The 25,376-nt window shown below is 38.4% G+C and overlaps 2 protein-coding genes across 2 annotated transcripts; one reads left to right on the forward strand and one right to left on the reverse strand.

Annotated features, from left to right (window-relative positions):
- Window positions 1–7,260: 7,260 nt before the first annotated feature.
- On the reverse strand, window positions 7,261–15,269 carry tmem144b (transmembrane protein 144b; the record flags this gene model as incomplete). The annotated part of the gene is made up of 12 exons (XM_079228591.1): window positions 7,261–7,344; window positions 9,196–9,249; window positions 11,183–11,280; window positions 11,769–11,888; window positions 12,237–12,355; window positions 12,927–13,006; window positions 13,209–13,287; window positions 13,422–13,499; window positions 14,286–14,385; window positions 14,731–14,853; window positions 14,924–15,061; window positions 15,170–15,269. The coding sequence occupies 12 exons, from the start codon at window positions 15,267–15,269 to the stop codon at window positions 7,261–7,263; spliced, it is 1,173 nt and encodes a 390-aa protein (XP_079084717.1).
- A 2,590-nt stretch (window positions 15,270–17,859) lies between these two features.
- Window positions 17,860–25,056, forward strand: gask1b (golgi associated kinase 1B; the record flags this gene model as incomplete). Its single annotated transcript, XM_079228374.1, has 4 exons — window positions 17,860–18,739; window positions 19,468–19,685; window positions 21,600–21,826; window positions 24,056–25,056. 4 exons carry the CDS (start codon window positions 17,860–17,862, stop codon window positions 24,261–24,263), a joined length of 1,533 nt encoding a protein of 510 aa, XP_079084500.1. The 3' UTR covers window positions 24,264–25,056.
- Between the last annotated feature and the right edge of the window lie 320 nt (window positions 25,057–25,376).

A 25,376-nucleotide genomic window follows, 5' to 3' on the forward strand; every position in this document is an offset into this window, starting at 1 on the left:
AAGTTTCATTGCATGAGTCATGTGATTTAGTTTTAAGGTGATTCATTGGTTTAGAAGACTCAGTGTGGTACACTCAATGTAACACTTCATATGAATGAAATCCTTTCATCTTTCAAAACCCCGACATCTAAATCCAACCTTTGGTCTGATGCTACTTTAATCTGCCTCAGAAGACATTTTATAGAGAGGTAGACAGGTTTATATGGAGATTGAGGACTATAAAGTTTCACTGAATGACATCGATCCTGGGCTCAGTTTCTCATGCATTAACCTGCCTGTCACCAGGATGGATTTATGTCATATGGGAACCTGCACTGCACTCTGCTTTTAATCTAATACCAAGCATCCATTTGATGGAATGGCAGAGGTGGAAGCGTAACATTCAAATGAGAGTTATAAATTAAGTATCAGATGACTGACCGTGTCAGTTTATGTTTAAATGTTCAAACACATGCTGGAGCTCGTGCGCCTAATACTCCCATTAACCCTTCATTTCATCCAAACACAAGATCATCATTCCTTATTTATGTCATGGTGAGCCATCAATCACTTTGGTATCCGTCTGCACCTGACAGTCTGCATTTCTTTTGACAACTGGCTGTCCTTTGGATTTGGTTGCATTGTGTGCCTGTTGACTCAATGCAAACTATAAGCGCAAACTGCCCTTTCTATCATCTAAATATACTGTATGTATTTTACTACATCTATTTAATTATGATCAAGCCTTAGAATGTAATTAATTAGGTGTATGGCATATTGTTGGCTGAAAACATCAAACTAATCTACATTTTGTTTCCAGTTTTAATTTGACAAAGAAACAATTATAATACACCTGGTACATGCAGTCTTTATTATTTTTGCTTCAACTTTTTTTGCTTTTGCTTTCTCAACAGTGGCTTGAATTTATATCATTTTCTAGATTCCAAAGGAAAGAGCACAATGCTCAGGATTCTTCTTCAAAAGCCATTTAAATAAAATATATTACTGCATCCTTTAATTCCTTCTTCTGTTATTTGGGCGCAGATATGACAATTATATTCAAATTCAAGTGGAAAAACTCAACTACATAAAGTCAGAGGATGCTGTGTGTTAAAGGAATAGTTAAACATTTAAGAAGATGAACTATGCTTATATGTTTTCATGGTGAGAGATGAGAAGATTGATACATATATCTGTGAGTTAGTTTTAAGCCACAGCCAGCAGACACAGTTAGCTTAGCATAAACACAGAAAATTAGGAAAAGAGCAAGGCTGGCTCTGTAGAACAGTACTGTCACTAAATCCACCCATATACACCTTTAAAACTCACAAACTTGGTTAAACCTTTTTTAAACTGTGCAAAAGCCTAAAGTATAAAAACAGTACAAGACGACTCCATGAAGTTACTGCACCTAGCCATAAAACAGCATGTCCCATTATCCTCTGTAAAACCACAACTTTTACACCTTGGATTTCTGGCAGATTAAACAATTTTTACATTTGGACAGAGCCAAGGTGTTTCCCTCCATTCCCCAGTAGTTATGCTAAGCTAAGCTAACCTACTGTTGCTTTATATTTACCATGAGAGGTACCTATTTCTTCATCCAATAATTATTTACAAAAGTGGTTCAATAATGGTCTTAAAGTACAGTATGTGCAGTAGGGCAATGTTGTGCAGAGTCTACTTTAGAAACATCTTGTCCTTGATGCGTCATACGTACATACACTGCACAGTCTAATTGTGTGAACATTACAGTGCCATAACAAGCTGACAAAACATTTTACTGCCGCTGTGTTATCCAACGTTTATGTCACTAAAAGGAAAGAACAATCTGTTGATCCTGTTTAAGAGGGAAACACCATTATGCTACATTTTCTTTTCAACCTAAAGCTCTTCACTATAAAATCACAAAGCGTGACAAATACTGCTCTCGTTTTAACGGAGGTCGGTTTAAATGTTATGGAAGGTGGAGCAGAATTTGGTTTTGAATGCACATTGCAAGCGACTATAATGCACGATGACCAAGTTGTAGTTTCCCGTCCTAAAAATAACTGATCACTGTGCCTGAAACTACTATTATATCCTCTCTATAAACAAAATGTAACTTGCTGTATTAGTGCAAGTCTGACTTGCACTAATACTGACTTCTACCAAACATATAATTATTAAATGCCTTATTACATTGTCAGTTTATCCACATACAAAAACATATTCTCTGCAAACAAATCATCAGAAGCCTTCATAGTTAATAAAGTAAGTAAATAAAACCCCAAACATTTGTATCAGAAATTAGTAAAACAATTGTTTATATTTTTCAGTAAAGCAATTATGTCTTTGACGTTAATCAATATTAGAATAGTAATTATAATTACTTTTTTTTGCAAATTATTTGATTTGATTGGCATGATTAAGAGAAGCAATCTGTCTGTTTAATAACTTTTAATTCAGTTACTCTAATCCACATGAAGGATTTGCCAAGATCAAACCATGAAATGAACATACTGTACATACGAAACCGAATATTTTAGGGTATAATTTTGCAGGTAAACCTGCAGCTGTTCTTTTTCTTCTCTTTTTGCTTTGTCTGATTTGAATTTATTAAATAATAATCCTGCGAGTTGGGGACAGAGTGTTCTCTTTCCCTTTCATCTCTGAGAGTAGCTGGGTAATAAACCAAAACTACACTAAAAACATAAAAAGACCCCCGCACAAACCATCCTGACATAAAGACACGATGTAACATCTCCTGCATGGTCGCCCTAATAACACAGAGAACTGTCCTATTTCCAAATCCATGAACACCCTGAACATCCCACTGAACCCGTCCCCGATCACAGAAGCTGCCCACAGACTGTGGCCTCACAGGCCGCCACGCGGTGAGGCATCCATGGTCCTTTTAACGGGGACAAACATCAAGTCGGAGCCAGACAGAAGAGGAGCTGGACACAGGGATACGTGGCTGAAAGCCAAGTCGTTGTGAGTCAACACAAACAAAACTTTGTGATGATAATAAACAGTTCTCTGCACTGGATGCTGTTTTAACTTTATTGACCTTGTTTTTATCAGGTCCTTAAAATGAAAAAGCTATGAATATTTTTAGGTTGTAAAAGACTCAGACATGAGGTTAGCCTGAATATACCAGTATTCAAAGCAGCAGCATTTCATTTTCAATTTTTTTTTGCTTTTGGAATTGTAATCACTTTTTCCACCCCGATGCAAACCTAACAGCTGAATTCAAACATGTCAGGTCCGTCTTCTGAAGAATGCCGAAAGCAATTCTGGGGTGTGTAAGGACATTAGTAGTACACTGAAACAGGGAGAGTAAAGTCAAATTTGAGAATACAATATGTTTCGTACCGAATAACACAGGACTGCTAAGAACCTTTTCATGGGTTTCTTTGGAAACTGGATTAACTGAAGATAGCAGCTTCGGAGTTATCTGCAGAAATTCCACTCGTCACTCTTCTTCGTGTCAGCCCTCATGCATCATCTTGCGAGGGAGTTGTTGCGTTGAGTTAGCGTTTGGTTAGCTTAGCCATGTTTAGAACACTGCTGTCTGCCAAGTCACACAAAGGTGCTGCGTGAAAACACAATGACACAAATGGCCATATGAACATCTGTTTATTGAACTATAACAAAGTTGTAAAGTGCAATAGTTTTTTGTGGCATTTAGTCCAGTGCTTCTTTAATGTGTCTTGTCCATATATTGAAGCAAAAATGATAACAAATAAAAAAAATCTAAATAATAAATACTTTATATAGCTACATATTAAAATAAGAAAATGAAGACACTTTTCAGTCCTCATATATTAAAGCAATAATGATAACACATACAATATTCTAAATAATAAATAATACATTCTTAATATGGCCACATATTAAAATAAGAAAATGAAGACACTTTTCAGTCCTCCTCCTATATTAAAGCAATAATGATAACAAATACAATATTCTAAATAATACATTCTTGATATGGCCACATATTAAAATAAGAAAATTAAGACACTTTTCAGTCCTCCTCATGTGGTTGGGCATATTAAGACTGAATCTTTCCCAAGAAAGTATTTTTTGAGTTCGTCCGTGAACTTACATTTACGTTTCGCATGGCTGCAGATGTCATGTGCTGTTGTAAACAACGCAACTAGTGGAGGGGGTAATGTGCTCAGTGTTGCCAGATTGGAAGTGGCGAAGTATCGTACCAGAGGCTCAAAATGGTCGTATTTGGAGGATAATTATCGTGCATCTGGCAACGCTGAGATCGGTCGACCAATGACAGTTCTCTCTACAGTCAGAGCTCGCGCAAGAAGGTGGAACGTAAGGGAGATACCATCTCCAAAACGTGTAAGGGCGTAATAACTAGTTTGTGAAAGACCCAGAGGAACACAAATATCCAACGAGGAAAAATCCCGGACGTTTTTGGAATCCCTGCCGGACGCATTTTTTAGGTCTCGAAAAGAGGACATGTCCGGGAAAAAGAGGACGTCTGGCCACCCTATGTAACTCGTAGTAGAAATGTCAAGGTATCATAAACTGGACATTTTTTACAAAATGACGCACAAGATACTTTAACCGTGGTTTAAAAAACATAGAAAACATAGAACCTTGTCTTTTAATCTATCAATCATGCAGAACTCTCACAGGCCCAGCAGTAAGGACATTTTATGATATTGCTGCCATGGAGAAACAGATCTAAAGTTGAGGAAAACAAAAAAATTAGAAGCACAAACCCAAGGCATAGCGTTTGGTTTCTTCCAGCTAAATGTCACCACCCCTTTTTATAAAAAATGTCTAATCCAGGAAACCGGTTTGTGTTCTGTCAGTCTCTTTTCACTGTGACCCGACTACTGAAGCGTAAATGTAAAAAAACTGAAAGTCTAAAAATAAACGTCACTTTCTCATAAATCCCGGGGGAGTCTCATGAGGGCATGGTGCAAATTAGTTCCTGTCTTCATTCACTTTAAAAATCCATACATGAGCATTCATATTAGTGTTTTTACAAAACACGTTGGCTAGATTACTCGAACCTTCCATCTTGCCATTAATTTAACCAGATTCAAGGTTATTAATTAATGTATGCATCTCACTACTACATTTTAAACTGCACTGCAACTTTCATTCTATTTTTTGGTTCTTGACTGTATGTAATGTTTTAATGCATGTTTTTAATTGTTTTTCAATCTTGTGTTCTTCTGCATTATGTTTTGATGCTTTTGATGGTTTGATGTGAAGCACCTTGAATCGCCTTGTTGAAATGTGTTATACAAAAACTTGCCTTGCCTTCCACTGTCATCATAAAGGTGTCATATTCTAGCGCTGTTAAATCAGTTTCTGAGTTTGGCAATTACTTTGAAAACAAAAAATAGCCCACAAAGTACCCCGTCAATCTCTACAAACAACCGTGACATTTTCAGACACCAATGGTCTGATTTGGTGGCATCTGTTGATTTGAGTTGCAAAGAGTAAATTGGGACGCAAGTGTGACAGGATAATAATTATGGGTCGGCCTGCTGAACCTGCTGCCACCGCGACACGACCCCAGATAAGCGGCTGATAATGGATGGATGGATAATAATATTAATAAATTATACAAAGTGTCAATATTTGTGTTTGATGAAGCTGATGAAGTTTGTGTTGTTAGAAAGATGAGTTGCTCACATCCAACAGTGTCAAATCCTAAATGGGCCTAGTCAAAGTGAATGATGATAGAAAATATCACAATATTTGTTTAAATAAATAAATGTAGGAAAAAGATCAGATTTCTATAAAAATGTAGGTAGTTATTAAACACAATTTCTAATAAAATGCTTATTCAGGTGTCCACCAAGTCAATTTCTAGAAGAGGTAGTTGTTTTTGAAGATGGCAAGTTGGCCACATAAACTTTATTTTTTGGACCAGACACTCCATTTCCTCTCTGGGGACAGTGGATCTGACCAGCAGCAGCAGCCCAAAAAGCAGAGGATGCTGGGACCAGGAGAACAGAGGCTGGCTAAAGCGGTAAATTGTGATGTAGTTGTCAATATTGAATCATACTAGGATGTTTGCTGAAATTGATTGGATGGCATTACCCAAAGAAACAAAAATCCCCCAACCGCCACTGGTGGATTTTAATAACTTCATTGAGGGAAGGAGCATTAGCATGTAGGCATTTGAAAATAAGTTGTAATCTTGAATAGCTCAAAGCTGAATGCGTTTTCTCAAGATCTGACAGTGGAGCCAGCTCATTGTTTTTTTGTCCATTATTTTAATGTCTGGTCATAGGTGTTTGAGAGGCTGGTGATCATGTAGTGATGCAGTACGATAGGTGTGAGAATGGCATGCATATAAAGCTGGGCTGTACTGAATGGCAGAAACTTTCTAATGAATCTGAAGCAGTTGAGATTTGATTTTACTTTTTTGCTGATATTACATACATGAGTGAAACGCATGTTAATTGCTGAAGCACTTTCACCTCAAAGCCAACACAACCTACTTCATGATATCGTTGGCTCATGCCTACACTGAAAGCCCCCCCTCTGGCTTTCATGCAGAACCAGCAACAGCATTGTGTCTGTATCAAGCATCGGGTTAACACAACATTTAAATGTCCCCCCGTTTCAGCTGTAATATGTCAATAAGCACTTTTAATTGGTTGCTTGTTTAAAATAACCTCAGTAACCCAGCCTCCTATGTGATTTAATTAGCCCCATATATCCATTCAGAGAGGATGAACTCAGTACCTTCATCCAAGTTCTCCTATATGCATCAACTAAACCAATTAAGAGCACACACACTGAGCTGTATGGAGAAGACAAGCGCGAGGCCAGGAGCTGCGAAAAAAAACACCAGAGCGTAGACAGAACTAGAAAGTTCTATATAAAACAAAATAGAAAAGGCTTGTTTCGATAGACAAATTGACTGTTCGAAAAGCCAAACAACCACCATGTCAGTGATCAATAGAAATGCGCTGCATCTTATTAAGACGGAGAGTCTTAAACAAAAAATTGTGATCCATCTAGTAAACATGTTGCGGGCATTTTGTGAGTAGCAACTAAAATGACAAAGACTTCCCATCAACGACAAATACAAAATTCAACAATATACTTCCTCTTGGACTCAACCAGAAAGCATTCGGGTCATTCCTGTAAGACAGTCGCTAAATGCGGTACAAAATAACTTTCCCCAAATCTTGAGCGACGATTCAAAGAACTTTATAAAATGAAGGGAATTATTTTCAGAGTCAACATGTGTACAATGGAAATATTACAGTCACTATAGCTGGTTTCACGTGACAGTCTTCTGCATTAGAGCTTTGAGAGGATGGTCAGCAAGCAGCCAGTCAGCACGACACAGGAGGCCAAGGTGAAGATGAAGCAGTTGAGCAAACCCTGAGGGCAAAAACAGGAGTTTCACATCAGTTCTACTCACGTTGGGTTTCTACTGTGAAACCAAGCAAAGCATCTCCTTTCGAATTTCAGCTGGACGGTATGAAGTCCTGTTCTCATTGGCAAACTGTTGCTGTACTAAACGAGTCCAGCCATGAGCGCTAATTTACAATGCATGACTATCAGGCATGAAAACGGGTCAGGGGCGAAAAAGGTGAGAAGGATATTACCCCTCTAGAGGGGTCCGGGGGCATGACTTAAATATTCCATATTTTAAAGCATCAATCTGATGCATTTTTTGCCAACCTGCGGAGAGCTGGAGAAACTTAACTTCAGCCGTGAGTCAAATTATGGCCTCCTTACTAAGCATTATGCAAGCCATTTCAATGTTAGACCCAGCCTGTCACTGGGTCTAACATTTACAGTCAGACCTGCAAACTCATGAGGGGTGAAAAAGGTGATCCCCATGTGTGTGTGTATATATACATATATATATATACATATATATATATATATATATACATATATACATATATATACATGCCTTATCAATAAAGAAGTTCAGGCACCGTTTATATATATATATATATATATATATATATATATATATATATATATATATATATATATATATATATATATATATATATATATATATATATATATATATATATATATATATACATATACACATATATACATATATACACATATACACATACATACACAATGTACCATTAGAACACTGAGTGATAGTTGCTGGAAATGGGCCTCTATACACCTATGTAGATATTTCATTAAACACCAGACGTTTCCACCTAGAATAGTCATTTACCACATTAACAATGTATTACTGATTAGTTTAATGTTATCTTCATTGAAAAAAAAAAAAAAAAAAACAGTGCTTTTCTTTGAAAAATAAGGAAATGTCTAAGTGACCCCAAACCTTTGAACGGTGGTGTGTGTATAATTTTTTTTATAATTAATATATATATATATATATATATAGTAAACTTACAATACTGAATATTGTTTTGCTACTACTACATTTCACTTCATAAATATTACACTTATGCCATAATATACTAGCCTTTTTATTTGACCATATTATGTCACTGTTATAACACTTTACTTTGAGGAGACGTCACTTTCCACCAGGTGAACCTGAACATCTCCAGTGTGACATCATTCTAACCGCATAACTCTATAGATTATAATTAACTAGAGGATACACTTTTTCCTACACGTAGATCTTAAACCCTTAAATATAAACAGTAGCCAGGCCACCCTACGGAGGAAACTCATTTCGTTTTTTTATTAAAATAAAAGTTGGATAAAATCTCCACTTGTCCTCTCCTTATATGTAGTGAGGTGTCGGTAGGTAGAACTGCAGCGCCGCTGACTCGCCGCTCTCCTGCTCCTGTCTGACGCCACGGACTCGCCGCTGCCAGTAATCTCACTCGCTGCCTCTCCAACAACGTTAGCTAACGTGTTAGCAAGCTGACTAGCTTGCCATTAATTAAAAAAATAAAAATAAAAAATATAAAAAAATAAAAACACTGGTGGAAGGGAAATGAAGCCGCTGTATACATCTTAACGCTGATTGGCCAAGACTTGACACGTCAAATATCTTCTATTGCTAAGATGATCACAACCTCAGTTTTTTCCGTGTCCCACTCCAATCTCAGAAACGGCGGACAGTTGACCCCCCCCCCCCTCTCCCAAAAACACGTCGGAGCTACACGATTCACGTAGGTTACCTATTTTGGTTTCAAAACGGCGAATTTCGCCGAAAGGTGAGGGATTTTCATGTCTTCTATATGGATTATTTAACATAAGTGCTGTTGCACTTACCTTAATCTCTCTGAACACCAAGGTTCCCCACAGAGCTGCAACCAAACTGTATCCCTACAGAGCAAAGACACCAAACAAACGGTTCATTGAGAACAAAACAATACTCACTAACATGTTTTTCTCCTTTTATACACATAAGTACGGACTAAGATCCAACAATTGGCTCAATCATTTAATACAATTTATTTATTAACGCTGTAGGATCCCGAGATAACAAATCACAGCATGGTTAGGCAACCAGTATGTACAAAACCGCTCTGAAGGTAACAGGGCAGGAAGACCATGCTGAGCCTGGACAAGCAGGCAGTCATGAAACAGGCAACACAAACCCGTCTTTTCTGAACACAGAGACGAATAAGTCAAGTGACGTTTCCTAAAGGATCTCAGAACCACAATGTTGATTAACTTCATTTAAGTTGCTGAAATACAGTAAAGCCTTGTGGGAAGAGTTATATCCTTTCAGAAAAAAAATTAAACATACCGTTAAGTGTATGTAATTACAAACGTAGCCTCGCCGAAACGTTTCCCTAGAATGTTAATAAGTACACTTTACAAAGTCGGATTTCAATAAAAGACACTTTGATGGTGTTTAGGCATGAAGGTTATAACTTTTACATTTTTGAACCGAACAGTTATTTGACTGAAAACTCCTTGGTAACACCCCAGGCATTTGTGCTTTTATTGCAGTTTCTGATTCTTTAGGTCATTATCTGTACAAAGAGGGGTCTTGCAACTCCGTAGGTTGTTCAGGCCTTGAACCATGGAGTTGGAAAAACTCGGGGGCAGCTCGAGAAGGCCTTTTTGGGGAATCTTGATCAAATTATTCTCAGATCATGCTAGATGTGTATAGTTATGATACAATTTTAGGAAATATACATTTTATTCAAAATAATTCTGAAAAAACAAAACAACAAGTATTATAACTCATTTGGGGTTCATACAACTACTTGAAAAATGGGTACAGATTGGGGGCTCTGGGGTGCATAAGATTTATGGACAGATTAATCATTTTCCACAAGCCTATTCAATAAATACATTTCAAGTTTTTAAATGCAATTGTATATGCAATGCTTGTGTGAGAGATTATAATAAGACTACACCCACAGCTATGTTACTTTCTATTTATTTAACTACATGCTGACGAGTTTTAGTTTTCTATACATGGAAAATGCATTCATGTAACTGTATGAGGGAATACGAGATGCAGGACGGCATTAGTTTTGACTCATCAGGGCCCAAGAGCAGCAAGTAAATCTGTTTAAAGTCAAATCACACATGCAATTAAAATGTTATCCTGCGTGACAGCTGGATTCTCATGGCATCACATAAATTCCAGTGTTTGTGTGTGGGAGGCAACTGATCGATCAAAACAACAATGATGGCTTTTAAAGAGGGTAGGTGCTGCAAAAGCATCACTTACATCAGAACTGGAAGGCATTTAATGGCACTGAAAATAAAGTGTCACTCTTCTCACGGCTGCCTTAAGAGTTTGATTGACGGGTAGTTTATCCCATTACCTGCCAAGTATTTTCAAAGTGCCTACTTATTTCCAAACAGTGTGCAATGATTGATTCTCAGGTGGTTAGTTGAAAAAACTATGCCAGGTTGATGAAAATTGCCTCCAAATAAAGACATATTTATGATTAGACCCTGTCACCTTTCATTTAGGTCAAACTTCCCCCATGACCAACACTTTCCCCATGGTATTTATACTGAAAACTAAAGGACTCAATATCCCAAATCTTTTGGTCCCCTTGACATTTTGTGCTCCAACACCATCGGGGAGACAACAAGAAATGTTGAAACATCAGAGACAGATTGCCACAGCATTTACTAAGCGGTGATGCACTTCTAGGAAATGTACCTTTGAGTACACTTAAAAGTCTGTATGCATGCACGTGTGTATATATAATTTTTTTTTTTTTTTTAAAGGGTGGCAAAAGGTACAACATTTTTTATTTCAGCCTTCAGAACATGATGTACTTACTGCGCTGACAATAGGAAAGGAAATGACTGCACTAAGGTAGTTATTGGCCAGGAACCAGCAGTATGTGCCACATGCCCACATCAAGCCAGACAATAGACCTGGAGAGCAAAAGGAGAGTGGACTTGTGCTTGAGAACAATAAGCAAGTTCAAAATGCAGGTAGGCATCAAGTCGAAAAACACACACACAAAAAAAAAAAAAGTGCAATTCATTAACTGCATGCCAGCTTCTGGGCTGAGTGGACATGTTTTCCAAAGCAGCTTTCCCTGAACCAACACATCTAACCCACCTCTGAGTGGATGGGTTTGCACATGCAGCTTGGCAAAGAGAGCAAATTTTATAGTTAGTCAAAATGCTCCTTGTAAAGGGCACATTTTTGCAGTAAGCATGACTCACTAGAGCATGTGGGGCTCAGGATGCCATCAACACCTTAAGGTTGAAATGGCAAAACTATTTTATTAAGAATTGAATAAACATGTGTCATCAGTATTACAATTTGTGAGATTGCACAGGTGCATCTTATGAATTGGTAACTCAGTGTGAATGAGTATTCATTTGAATTAATATCGTGATAAAGTGTGGATTACCTGGTAGGATGGCTCTGGAGTAGACTCTGGGCCTGTTATTCATGGCAGCACAATAGATGGCAAAGTACACAGTGCTCGCAACAAAAATGCCAGAGCACTGTGCATGAACATAGTCGATATCTGTGAAGAAGTTAAAGAATTTATAGGTGCGTTCATCCCTCTACGATTGCAATAACACCAACAACAAAAAAAAGCTAATTTCATCCCTTTACTTTTAAGAAGTCAGTTATTACAAAGTGAGACTTAAAGAAATACTTTTTTAGAATCCTCAAGCTACATCACAGACAATGACTTTAGAGAGTATCTCAGGAAACTGGATATTAAACCTATTTATAGACCCGTGCAATACAGTCTTAAACCTCAGAGGACATGTCAAGCTTTTACCCAGTTTTTTATTTTAAGTCAAGATGCAGCGATAGCAGCTTTACAAAAGTAAAAGTGAGGTCAGTTCAACACTGAAAACCATACCATAGTCACTGGCTCCGTGGAACATGCTGTCACGGCACTCTGAATGGTTCTTTATGTAAAGGACGGGTGCAAAGGAGAACCCGTACAGCACGCCCGACGCAACAGCAAGCAGGCAGCCGCTAATAAAGAATGAGTGACATGATGGATGGATTTTAATACTCCAATGACATTATTGGATTTTTTTAAATAAAAATGTCACCACTAACCTTACTCATTAAATGTGCATGGTATTTTATTTTTATATATATATATATATATTCAGATTATACACTCATTTCAAGCAGACAATTTAAGTGGAAAACTGAAACATCACTTACAGTAGTAATGCTATATTCACAGGCACTTTTAAAGTCAATCAATCACTGTGTTTGCAATGTTATTTTTTGCCTTCATTTAATGATTTCTGCTGTTCGAGTGCTTCATTTCATAATTGTGAAATAGTTGAAGTCATGACTTAAAGAAAGACTGTACATTAACTCAAAAAGAAACACTAGAGACAAATCATGTGACATTTTAAACCGAAGCAGTGAGCAGCTGTGGAAACTAAGACCTCTGGTGAATACATAGCGCTCCATTTGAAATTCTATACTTGTTCCTTTGAACATTTCTATTGATGATTAATCAAATTCAATGTTTCATAAACCTTCCCTCGTCTGTGCTTGCAGCTCACTGCTAATAAGTTGAGCTCACATGAACCGCCTGGTCTTTGGTCCGATGGAATCCATCCAGAACTCGGAGGAACTTTGACCATAACTGCAGGAGTTAGACCTCTGCAGAAAATTAAATATGAAGACGTAATCCTTAAAGCAACGGCACCATCAGAACTCACTAAACACCACAAAGTCATCACTTTGAAAGACAATCAAATTGTGTGACTTAGTTTTTCAGAGAATACTGAATTCATATTGATTAAATAGTCAGAAATGACAAAAGTTGAGAAATGCAAAACAACATCAAAAGCAATGTACTCACTCTGTCGAGGAGTAATGGAATCGATTCAGAGCTGGGATGCAGTTCCACGTCCGTTTTCACAAAGACAAAAATCATACCACTGGAACCAACAAAAAGGTAATATCTGTCAACTGGTATCAAAACAGAACTCAAAATGAGATACTGTCACATTTTTGTTTCTTGTTGCAGCTATTAAATGTCTGCACTGGCAAGAAGGAGGGAGACTCAGTTTACCTGAGCAGACACAACCCAGCTCCACAATAATTTAACATCGGCTTGGGGATTTCCTGAGTATTCCCAAACCAGCCAAACCTGTGAAAGAGTCAGAATTCAGATACTCAGTTTCTTTTGAACATATTGACAAATTAAAAATAACCCTGGGTTGACAGCTCTATTAGAAAAGGACCTGGCAATTAAATCTGTGGAAAATCAGGTTCCTCTGCCTTCTTTTAGTGCAACAATTGGCATCTTGAAAATAAACGAAAGAGTCTAATAACTAAGACAAACTCTGATCAAACTAGGCAGTGCTGATCAAATATGAATCAATACTCTGTTTCTAGATTGCCTGAAAATTCTTCTGAAACACGTTGGTGTACCGTTTAGCCCTAAAATTAGAAAGTTTGTGACTTGGCCACCATTTTTTTAAACTAGCCACAACGAAGCAAACTCATTTTATAGCTTCCCAGTACACTATACGTACGCATCAAGGATGATCAAGGGCCCGTTACAACTAGTTTGATCTGAGTGTAAAAGCTCCATGAGCTGTTCGACAGCTGCGTTAAGAGACTCCTCATCTCAAAATCGTAGTTTTTCCTTCTTCAGATGCAGAGAAATCTTGCAAATGTCATTGTAGAGCACTAAACTGAGAGAACCTCTCACGGTTCATCTGTCTGATGCATTACTGCCAGGATATAGTGACAGTTTGAGCATGTTAATGACAAATAAAAAATATATAATTAAAGTTACCAACTGTAGCTTTAAGTGTCCCAGAATGCCGTTTTTTTTTTTTTTTTTAAGTTCGTTAACTTCATCTATAAAAAGAAAAAAGGGCATGTATTCTCTATTCTGGCTGAAGGAGCGCACATGTATCCGACTCACCTTGTACTGGCCCAGCCGATCAACAGGCATGAAGAGCCCCAAATTACAGTCCCAAGACTGAGGCCAATCGCTTTAACAATGGGAACAGCGGCTATATTCCCTGTAGATCACATGGGAGAAAAGGTTAGCATCATGCATATCTGAAAGTTAAAAGTATTTGCCCCCTTGATGATGTGGCAAACACATGCATGTTGGCCATACTTTATGCATGTTACAGTTGAATGCTGGTTCAGCTAGGTGTACCTAAAAAAACTGGCAAGAGCAGTATGACATTATCAGTTACAGTTTTTTAGATGTTCTGCAGCAGATGGAGCTTAAGAGCCTTCGGGCAGTTTTTAAGTCCATCGGGTGCCGTCAGACCCATTCATGCTGGCGCCAATGAGACCAGCCGGCATTGCACCACACGAAAAACAGCACGAACGAGTTCTGCTTCATGAGAAAATACCTGTAGCCCAGAGGGCACCTCCAAGCATCGCGAAAGGGTAAAATTTGGGCGACTGAAGTATCAAGTCTCCAAGCATAGACACACTCCATATCGATGCACAGTAGACCCACTGAAAGAACATGCCTGGAAACAGAAGACAAATTATCTTCTTGACATAAATATATTTTAAGTAAATCAAGTGCTGCATGTTTACCGTCGCCGGTCTCTATTCTTTTTACAGGAACAAAGTTGCTTCCATACAACAGCGCTGCAAACACATTGGCAGCAACTCCATAGGCCAAATTAGTCATATTGGTTGAGTTGAAGGTGAACGCCAACGTTTCCAAGTTGCCTGCTCCAGCATTTTCGACATGTTTCGCATCTGGATGAACTTTAAAAAGGAAGAAAACTAATCAATATGATTGAACACACGAGCCTCAGGCTTCCTCTTCACACACACACATTGTTGTTGTTCCCGTACCTTGTTCAGGGCTATGACAGCTCACTATCAATAATGTGGTCACAAATAAAAGCAGAGGTGGGGATGTTGCTTCATGCATGTTAAAATCGATGTATTTGTTTTCTACGACGCAGCTGGTGCACGGTGTTAAAATAGCCAGCAGCCCCGTGTGTCAGCAGTGGTGAGGAGTGAGGCTCAGCCAGGTGCTGCCAATTATTGAATCACTCAATCTAACACATGACAGCTGCCGTGGATACGGGGTAACGGGGAGCAGGTGGAAACAAAGTCCTGTGAGCTTCGGCTCACACTGTAAATACATTACAGGTCGTAGTTAAACTCTTGTAGGCGTTTTATTAAATGTGATAAATTGCTGTAAAATGCAAACACGCATGACACACAAATATATCAATAAGTACAAAAATAAATCGCAATATTTCTATTTTATATTCAGAGTTGTGAAAAATAACTAAGTACATTTACTCAAGTGCTCTACTCAAGAACATATTTTAGGTACTTATATACTATATAATTGAATTATATGTATTTTATTATAATTGTCATCGTATTTCAATTTTCTGCTACTTTATAGTTCTACCTCAGTACATACATACACTATAATTTGATAACCTTAGTGTCAGATTAATTACACAATGTGATATTTAGATGAGTAGTAAGCCACCCAGCAGACACAGTATATACATTAGGCTAAGTTGAAATGAGTTCCATATTGACCAACTTCACAATAATGCATCAATAAGTATAATCCAGTAATATGATTTACATATTATGTCTGAATAATATTAATATTCTGAAATTGGCCATTCTGCATAATGAGTTACTTTTGGTTGTAAATACTTAAAATAAAATGTTAACGCTTTAGTAAAAGATTGAATGCATTACTTTCACAAGGTCTACGTACATCCTTCACCTCTCAGGTCTAAAGACTAAAGACATCCCTCATCTTGGCATCAGTAGTTATTTTGGGTCACAACACAATAGTTATATATTTAAACATGTTGTTATTCGGGTCAGGAAATCCTGTGTGTGGGCTGCTGCCTCCAGCCTGCATTTCTATTACACAGGATGCACTATTTGTTTCCTGCTCTTTACTGTTTCCCTTTTCACATTGCGTATCTATTTTAATGTTTTTATTTTGCACAATGCAAACAATAAATAAATAAACAAACATAACAGAGATACATTTATATCACAGTGAGGAAGAGGCAAAACGGCAGTGGGCTTATTTGAAGCTTCCACCTACAGCGGATAAAGTATTGATTCAAGTATTGAACACATCACCATTTTTCTCAGTAAATATATTTCAAAAGGTGCTGTTGACATGACATTTTCACCAGATGTCGGTAACAACCCAAGTAATCCATACAAAGAAAACCAAACAAATACGTTCAGAAATTAAGTTATGTGTAATACAATGGAATGACACAAGGAAATGTATGTAATACTTCTCTCAAAAGCCTTTTTGAGAGAAGTATTACATACATTTCCATCAGTGTATTCACTACTTTTTACCTGCGTCATTCCATTGTATTACACATAACTTCATTTCTGAACTTATTTGTTTGGTTTTCTTTGTATGTATGGAGGGTTGTTACCGTCATCTGGGGAAAACGTCATGTCAATAACACCTTTAGAATATATTTACTGAGAAAAAATGGTTGAATATTTGAAAAAATGGTTGAATATTTATTTTACCTGCTGTATATAATTTTACAATTTTAGAAAATTACAAACATAAAATGAAATATGCATAAGACAGACAACACAGGAAAAGAAAGAAAGAAAATACAACAAAAATAATGTAATTGTGTGTGTGCATGTGAAAGTATATGCATGGCTTGTGTTTGTTCCAGGATGTTGGATTATACCCCCAGTGGTAATGCTACAAGTCCCCATGAGTGAAACAATGACACATGTAGATATAACAGCTAAAACAAGACAGACATGAACACTAATACATAAAAAAAAGTTCTTACAAAACAGCAGTAGACTTTCTTTTAGGCAATTTTTGAAATATTTTATAGATTCTATTCTATTCTCCTCTATTGTGTCCCTACAGCCAGCCAATTCAGAATTAAGGACCAGCAGATGTCGCCTAAAACAGGTAATATGGACCAAATATTGACCTTCACCTCAAACCTCTGCATTTTAATTTAATCAAACAATATCACCATTCAAGTCTACCACGTGCTCATAAAAAGGAATATACGTCAACCAATAATTTGAGCATTTTTAAAATTGTATTAAAAATAATAATTACACTATCAAAAATTAAAAAGGTAGGATTTTCCTAATATTCCTATTCATGCTGAACTATTTGAGTCAGAGGACATCCACAATTTTCGGGTATATTTCAACTTTATTCGCTACTTTTTTATTACTTTTGCAGACCATTTGATGAAGATTGTAAACTGATGCAACAGTTGTACTTATCAGGCTGCATGTGTCACCATAGAGGATCATAGCTACAACTACAAAAAAGACATGAGAAGAAAAACACTTTGGGTTGGAGGGTGGTTTCCCAGTCCATCCCCTAAATATACGCGGTTGTCCTCGTGCACTAGTGGCCACAAAGCCTTCCTTCCAACATGAGTTTCAGGAGTTGTGCCGTCCTCCCTGGTGTGAGTTTGGCTCCCAAAAGACAGTGGACCATGATAAAAACATAAGTACTAATGGGGAAGTCTCGCTTTCACTGGCTGTTCTTCCCTCGTCTAAGACTGGCCAGCAGCTTTCGGAGGTGCCCTCTTTCAAACCGGAGTTTGATCATTGCGAGCGTGTGTGTCGTGTATTTGTTGGTGGTGGTTTCCCAAGTCGGATACTCGCAGCAGCACCGGGACAGAAGGATTGAGAAAGACAAGTACCGGCACACCCGTGGATTGTATAATTTGGATATTACAGACTCTGTGGATTTGCAGACCGGTGCGAGCTTCGTGGTCCCGACCCGGTCCAACGTGGTGTACATAACGCTGAAGTCCAAGCGCCTGAAACCAGCACATATCCGGGGCACAATCAGACCAAAAGTGAGGAGAAAAGTGAGAAGGAAGAAGGATGAGGCTTATTCAGCTTTTACGCAGGGCAAACCTGGCACTATGCAGCGGCACGCGGGCCAAAATAAGCGCGACTTTGCATCCAATACTTCACGGGGAGGAACCAGGGATGTTTATTACAAATCTTTGGAAATAATCCACTCATCTCGAACGGACGCACAGGCGGACTCTCACATAAGTTCTATACGAATATACAGCCAGAAGGCACCGCCGTGGCTCAGCCCACAGGACGTCAAAGTCATGCGCTTTCTGGCGGACGCCAAAGTTTTGCGCATCAAAGAAGTTTCTCGTGGAGACTCTCCGCCACTTCTGGTGTTTGAGGGCCAGACAAGCGTTTCATCGAGCGACCCAAAACACACACAGCGCAGCAATGCATGTGGGGGCCAGTGTGGAGTGATCAGCAGCCCCGTGGACACCACCGAGGTCTTTGCTTTCCACCTGGACAGGGTGCTGGGGCTCAATAGGACATTACCAGCCGTGAGCAGAAGGTTCAGCTTCCTCCACGGTATGTTCACAGACACCAGGACACTATAGTATCACCTGACCGAGGCAGAACAAGATATATATATATATATATATATATATATATATATATATATATATATATATATATATATATATATATATATATATATATATATGAGGAAATTACATGTAATTTTCTAACTTGATAGGTTGGTAAAAACCTTTCTGAAAGAAAACTGGATGTCCTGCACAAATTAAATGAAGGATCCATTAAATCACGTGCTCTGGAGTCTCATGGTGGGAGAGAAGGAGGCTGAAGATTCAACAGCCATGTGCTTTTGAGCAACACACTGACACTCTACACATTGTGTCAGCAGGATGGTTGTCAGCATGAGTCAGGACTATTTCGAGATCAGAGCCAGTCCAGAAATATTCAAGGCCAAACTTAGCAATAAACAATATGCACATATTTCCATGGCGCACATTCCGGAGACAGAGAGCCACTGTCCACTTTCCTTCCTTCTCCACACCACCAGTATTCCGTCTCTGACATACATTTAAAAAAAATGTTTCTAGCACCTTGATCTGCTAACGTAACCAGGGTAAAAGGATGATGTCATGCTGTGCCGGTGTGTAAATGTTAACCACTGATGAAGTGTGCGGTATGCATTGCTCAGCTTTTCCTGGAGAGAAAAAAAAGGTTAAAATACTCACTGAGACTGAACAGTTGCTGAAACTTGGCCATTTTCTTTTATCCTCCCTCTTTAGATGTCCAGCCCTGTCCAGTGGTGTCATGGGATGCTTCTCTCTACCCAGAAGGCCGTGCTGCAGGCTGGTCCACCGTGAGGTTAACGTGGGGGGAGTACCAGAGCTCCCTGAAACAGAGGTGTTGGCACAAAAACATCAGCCCAAAGCCCGACTCCGGCTGCTCCACAGTTCATCACTATGAGTGGAGTAAACTGGCTCTGTTTGACTTCTTGTTACAGGTAGCAGAAGCTGTTTGCACATTACAACTTGAAAGACGGATTTATAAATTCCACATTTCTATGAATGTGAACCAAACGCACAACTGCAACTTTCAAACTGTCCTTCAGTTTGCTTTTGTGCAGCTACGGCCTCTCTTTCTCAAATTCCGAAAATGCCTCATAAATTACTTTAGCAAACATCCCGTTTTGGCCGAACAGATGTCTTGTTTCCTGTGTGGAAGGCCCTGATCTCTGATCAGATTTTGGCATTGATGACACATTGCCTAAGCATTCTTTAAAATTCATCTCATGATCAAGAAAGGGACAATATGTACTTTTATTCCAATAGTTTGGAAACTAATAAATCAGCCATTAAGGTCATAGTGCCACAGCTTTCATTATGTATCTTTGTTCTTTATTTCAAGTTCCTTATGAATAGATTCATGAACAAGTAAAGATAAATTCATATTGTGCAGTTAAGAGAAACAGATTTCCAACTTTCTGGACACACAAAACATATTGTCTAAGACACAAGTGACCTGGATATAGTGAAGTTATTATATTGGATTTTTGATAATGAATAATAAAATAACCAATCTCAGCTATTCATATCGAGAGCCTTTGTTTCTGAACTGAACATCGCCGGCTGAATATTGCCTAGGTGACAACAGAAGCCAATGATAAACTCCTCTGTTGAGAAAACCCTTCTACACAAATACAAATCAATGTATATATTTTTAAGTTGGCCTCAATAGATAACTTAACTTCTGTTTATGAGTGCCTTTGTGATGATTGTAATCCCTTTAGACTTTAGAGGTTAATCTTCCATAAATAAGGCACAATCATCAAATCCTCTTTTTCATAATTGTTTTGTGATTTTACAGCTTTTTCCTGGATTTAAGAAATATTTTCCAACCAGAAGTATCTTCTCATCTCCCAAATCCCTTTTTTTTAATTTATTAATTTTTATTTCGTGAACGTTCCTAATTGATTAGAAGATCAATAACCTCTGCATATGTATACGCTAAAAGCATGTTGAAGAATGATACATTCAAATTATAATCTCAAATAACGTTTTATGTTCGAAACGACGATGTCAATTTATAAAAGACAAAAGTCCTCCAAGACTTGGTTACTTACTCTGTCACCTGCAAAAAAATAAAAAATAAAAAAAATACACAATTAGCTGACACCAATATGTATTTGAAGTGCATTGCATTAGACAATGGGTCTGCAATTTGTATTGAAGGTTATGAGCTTTATTAAAGACCGTATGTTTAGGGACTTGCTGGCTTGATTGACAGGTATGGAGGTATTTCAGCTCATCAATGCCTCTGTGAATGCTCATCAATCAAAGTTATGCCCGCGAGTGGCATCTGAAATCTATGAGTGATACATATTCCTTGTTTTTAATGAGCCTTTGGGAGCATTATCTGAAACCTCTGCCAATTTAACGGTTTAGCATGTAGACACTGACGGACACGTTGAAGTCGCAGTTGGGATTATGGGTTGCCGGTTCTTGTGGAGGAAGCAGGGGTTATAGAGGAGTGGCAGTGCAGAAAGGTCCCCTGTGCTGTCATGTTATTCTATTTGATTAGATATTGATGTAAATGTCTAATGTAAATGTGCCCATGTCTCAGAGGCCCTACAGAAACCAGTCTGCTGGATGTGTTTAGTTTATCTCTGCCATATAATTGCAGTAATTTGATCTCATAATAAAATCCTTATGTCGTCTGTGAGATAATATAGAAGGGATCCAAGTCAATATTGCAAGATAAGCTTGCTTGGGGCAAAATAACCATCATCCAACATTTAAAAAAAGAGAAAAACTCCATGAATACCAATGTGAAACTCATAAATCAATCACAACTGTGATTGTATTCTAAATACATCAACTACAAGCTATCTGAAGAAACATTGAACCTTCTCTTTCAGATTCACAACCGTCTGGATCAGAGCTGCTGTGGATTCAGGCCCAGGCAGGAGGATGTGTGTGTGGAGCTCGGCCACAACGCTGAATGCGGGGACCAAAACCACATCCAACTGACAAACATCATCCACAGAGGTCACGACCCCAGACACCTGGTCTTCACCAACAACAAGGGGTTCTTCGACCGCAACGAGGACAACCTGGACTACCGGCTCCTGGAAGGAATCAAAGAGTAAGTTTGCATCGTGGAAAACACTGTATATATGAAGTAGATTACATTTCACTCAGAATTAGTTTGTTGCGCTTCCAACATCAATAACTGACATGTGGGAAATCAATGTAGATTTCCACTAACAAGGGACCTCATTCATGACAGTTTGTACACACACATTTGATCAAAATAAGAATTTTTGTTAGATTTATCAATGTTTTCTTATTTACAAAATATTGTAGAAATGAGGTCAGGACCACCACAGGACTATTTATGAAATGATTGAAACTGTCCACAGCAGCACAAGTGATTGGTGTTTCTCTTGGGATGTTCTTTTAGTAGAGTTTTAGATTTTTCCCGAGCCCCTTACAACATGGTTGAAAAAATTAATCCAGCATGTAAAGCTGAAAAAGCAGATTTTTTTGTGTTAATCTCTGCAAGGCTTGTTCAGCAACTTTTAAATTAAATTTGTGCACATCATATTCTATCAAAACAAGCACAAAGCTGTTTTTTTTTTTACAAACACCACAATGGCATTTTTAAACCTTTTTTATCATTTTAAACCTCATAGTCTTACAAAAAATATTTAGATCTGACTCAACTTAGTAAATGTGTCTTTTGGGATTTGAATCTCTGGGGCGTAACAATGTGCTCTTTCTGTTTATCCCAATGTGAAAACTATCCCCCAACAATCTGTGCGGAACAAAACCAAAATAAGAAAATGTTGCTTTCTTTTCATCCATCTTTTGATCAATAAATCACTCGGTCATTCCAGAGGGGAGACAGAGGAGAAGCTGTTGTTTGGCAAATGTTGTTTGTGTCTCTCCCCCAAACATGGATCTGTGTGATCCACATCAATTCTGTTGCTTATTTTCTGCCAAATGGGATATAAAGGCAACGTGAGCCTGAATGTAGCTGCCGTCAGATGACTTCCAGCTGCAAGATGACAGGACGCCATTTATTACCTGATCTTTTTTGATCTCACGTGGAATTCTTTGTAGATCTGAGATGATTTCATCCCTTTGACTTTTATCAAAGATAAAACAAAGCTGATTTGACTTTTTATTCCAGGCACATTCAAAATTGACACGTACAACATGCAGGATCGCAGTGTGTTGGACATTCTGAACAGCTTGAAAATCTAAACATAGTCAGCAACCACTTAGCAGTCTCTCCATGGCTCTTCTCCAGCCTTCTTCAAAGTCATGGTCATGTCCCTCCTCTCTCTCCCTCTCTCTCTCTCTCTCTCTCTCTCTCTCTCTTGTGGTTTTTCATTTTAGATAAACAAACATTTCTCTGAAGCAGAACTCCTCTTGCAGGGTATAATACAATCCATTAAAAACTCAGTGAGGCAAGGCACAACACTACCTCTGAGTCAAGTCTACCAGCCTAGTAAGTACATAGGCTAGCTCCAAGTCAATGTGCCACAGCTTCACATTATAGACAGTTACATCTTCCATCCCTGCTGATGTTTCATGTGCATGAGTGGAGCCTGTACCCACTTGTAAGCCTTTAAAATGTCACACAAAGTCCCATGCTGACTAACAATGTAGTCGTAGGAAAAAGTCCTCAGAGAGCACTAATGCTGACGTGACGGGGTATTTGATATTTTAAAAGACAACGTGATATCACAGAAGTATGTGAAATGACCATAATGCTATTTCAGACGGTCTGCCTAGGAGTTGGTTTTAGCAAAACCGTCTGTTGCTTCACGCCGTTACACGTTTTTATCACTCACTACCCATCTGTTGACTCGAAGAAAACCTAACATGACTTTGGAATGGATTTCCAGAGCGAAAACTACAGCGAGTATTAGTAATAATGCTAACACATTATTTCACAGTTTCACAATTGCCTTCCAGAAACTTCGAAGGCCAACTCCTGTCCTGAACCCTTTTTGGAAGTTGCTGGATAGCTGTGCACTTTTACATACCTTAGTGGGCAGAACATGTAGTTTGAAGTTATAAGGTTGTTTCTAACTAATCAACTAACTTTTCCCCCCCTAGTTGTTCTATCCCTAAAGTTTGTGTTGTTTGCTGCCTTTGTGCCTTTGGGTTCAGTTGCCTCCCATGTTCGGCTGTTTCTACTACTTGCATGTTGGTACACCACATTTATCCATAATAACAGGGTAGCTTCACCCATTGAGAATCATCAAAAATAATTCTACTCCCAGCCAAGAGCACCTCTGCCTCTGAGACATGCGTCTGAAACTAAAACGTGTTCTTCCTGACTCACCGTCTGTGTCTCCAGGCTCCCGGAGCAGGCGGTGTTGGTGCTGAAGAACAAGAGGCTGAGGGAGAAGCTCCTCCAGTCTCTGTTCCTGGACCAGACGTACTGGGAGAGCCAGGGCGGCCGGCCGGGCATCGACAAGCTCATCGACGTGATCGAGAGGCGGGCCGCGGTGCTGCTCACCTACATCAACGCTCATGGGATCAAAGTCATCACGATGAATGTGTGACGAGTGACCTTAATAATGTGACACAGATGAAGTAGATTAACTGCTTGATCTCTGTGACGTCAATGGATGCCGTTTAACAAGACACTGGAGCGTAACCCACTTACGTTTTCTAAGTGGCTCGGGGAAAAAAACTCATCTGGTAATGTCATAATGTTAATGCCATTTGCCAGTTCTTTAATATCAACTATCACAAGAGCATGTGAGCATAATGGTGTCGAGTTTATTTTACCGTGAAACATAGGGGAAAATATTATAGTTTTTTCTGAAATAAATAATCACATTGCTAATGAAGGACTTATTATAAATTGCCCACTATCCTTTTAAAAAAAGCATTGGTTGTGTTAAAAATAGAAAGCTTTATTTAAAGGCTGAGAGACGCTTTAAAGTGCCTGAGAGACACTTTAAGTTTAAATGAACTCATCACGGTATTTAAAATATTTTCCCCCCGGAGGCGAATACACTGCCATCATTGTGTACAGAATATGCTGCAGTTATGACTTTGCTCCTCCTGAGGCCTTGCATTAAGTGTAATTTGCTTTGTGTATGCCTGGTGTGCTCTCAGTGATGCTGGAATGCGCTCTTCAAATGTGTTGCAGGAATTACAGTAAGATCTTCATAAAGGTTTTTAACATAGCGAACAAGCCACAACTCAGATATCTTGTGTACAGTCTTAAACATTTATCTTTTACCAAACTCCCAAGAAGTCTTCAAAACGTTTTCAACACGACTGATTATCTTTGAGATATTATTATGGGAACAGCTTTGCATTGTGTCTGTACTTTATAAACTGAATAACTTGAGATGAAGTCAGATGGTGTTATTCTGTTTTATATGCACTTTTATTTTCAATTTGATGCCTTAAGCTGGAACAATTTCCCCTGTATTTATATTTTTTTACTTTGAGGATGTTCGAGCATCAGAAGGTCAATGAACTCATTTATTTGTCGAATATTTCTGCATAATATGAGGGAAATGAGCACAATATTCAGTCATTGGTAGCGAATTTTGGCTTGAGATATGACCTGTTATTTGCCGGTCCCTAATTCACTGTGATTGTATAAAACGTGTGTCACTTAAATTGTCCTAAATGACAAAGCCATCATCAAAAACAGG

This window comes from Taurulus bubalis (genome assembly GCF_910589615.1).
Source record: "Taurulus bubalis genome assembly, chromosome: 13".
Lineage (NCBI taxonomy): Eukaryota > Metazoa > Chordata > Actinopteri > Perciformes > Cottidae > Taurulus > Taurulus bubalis.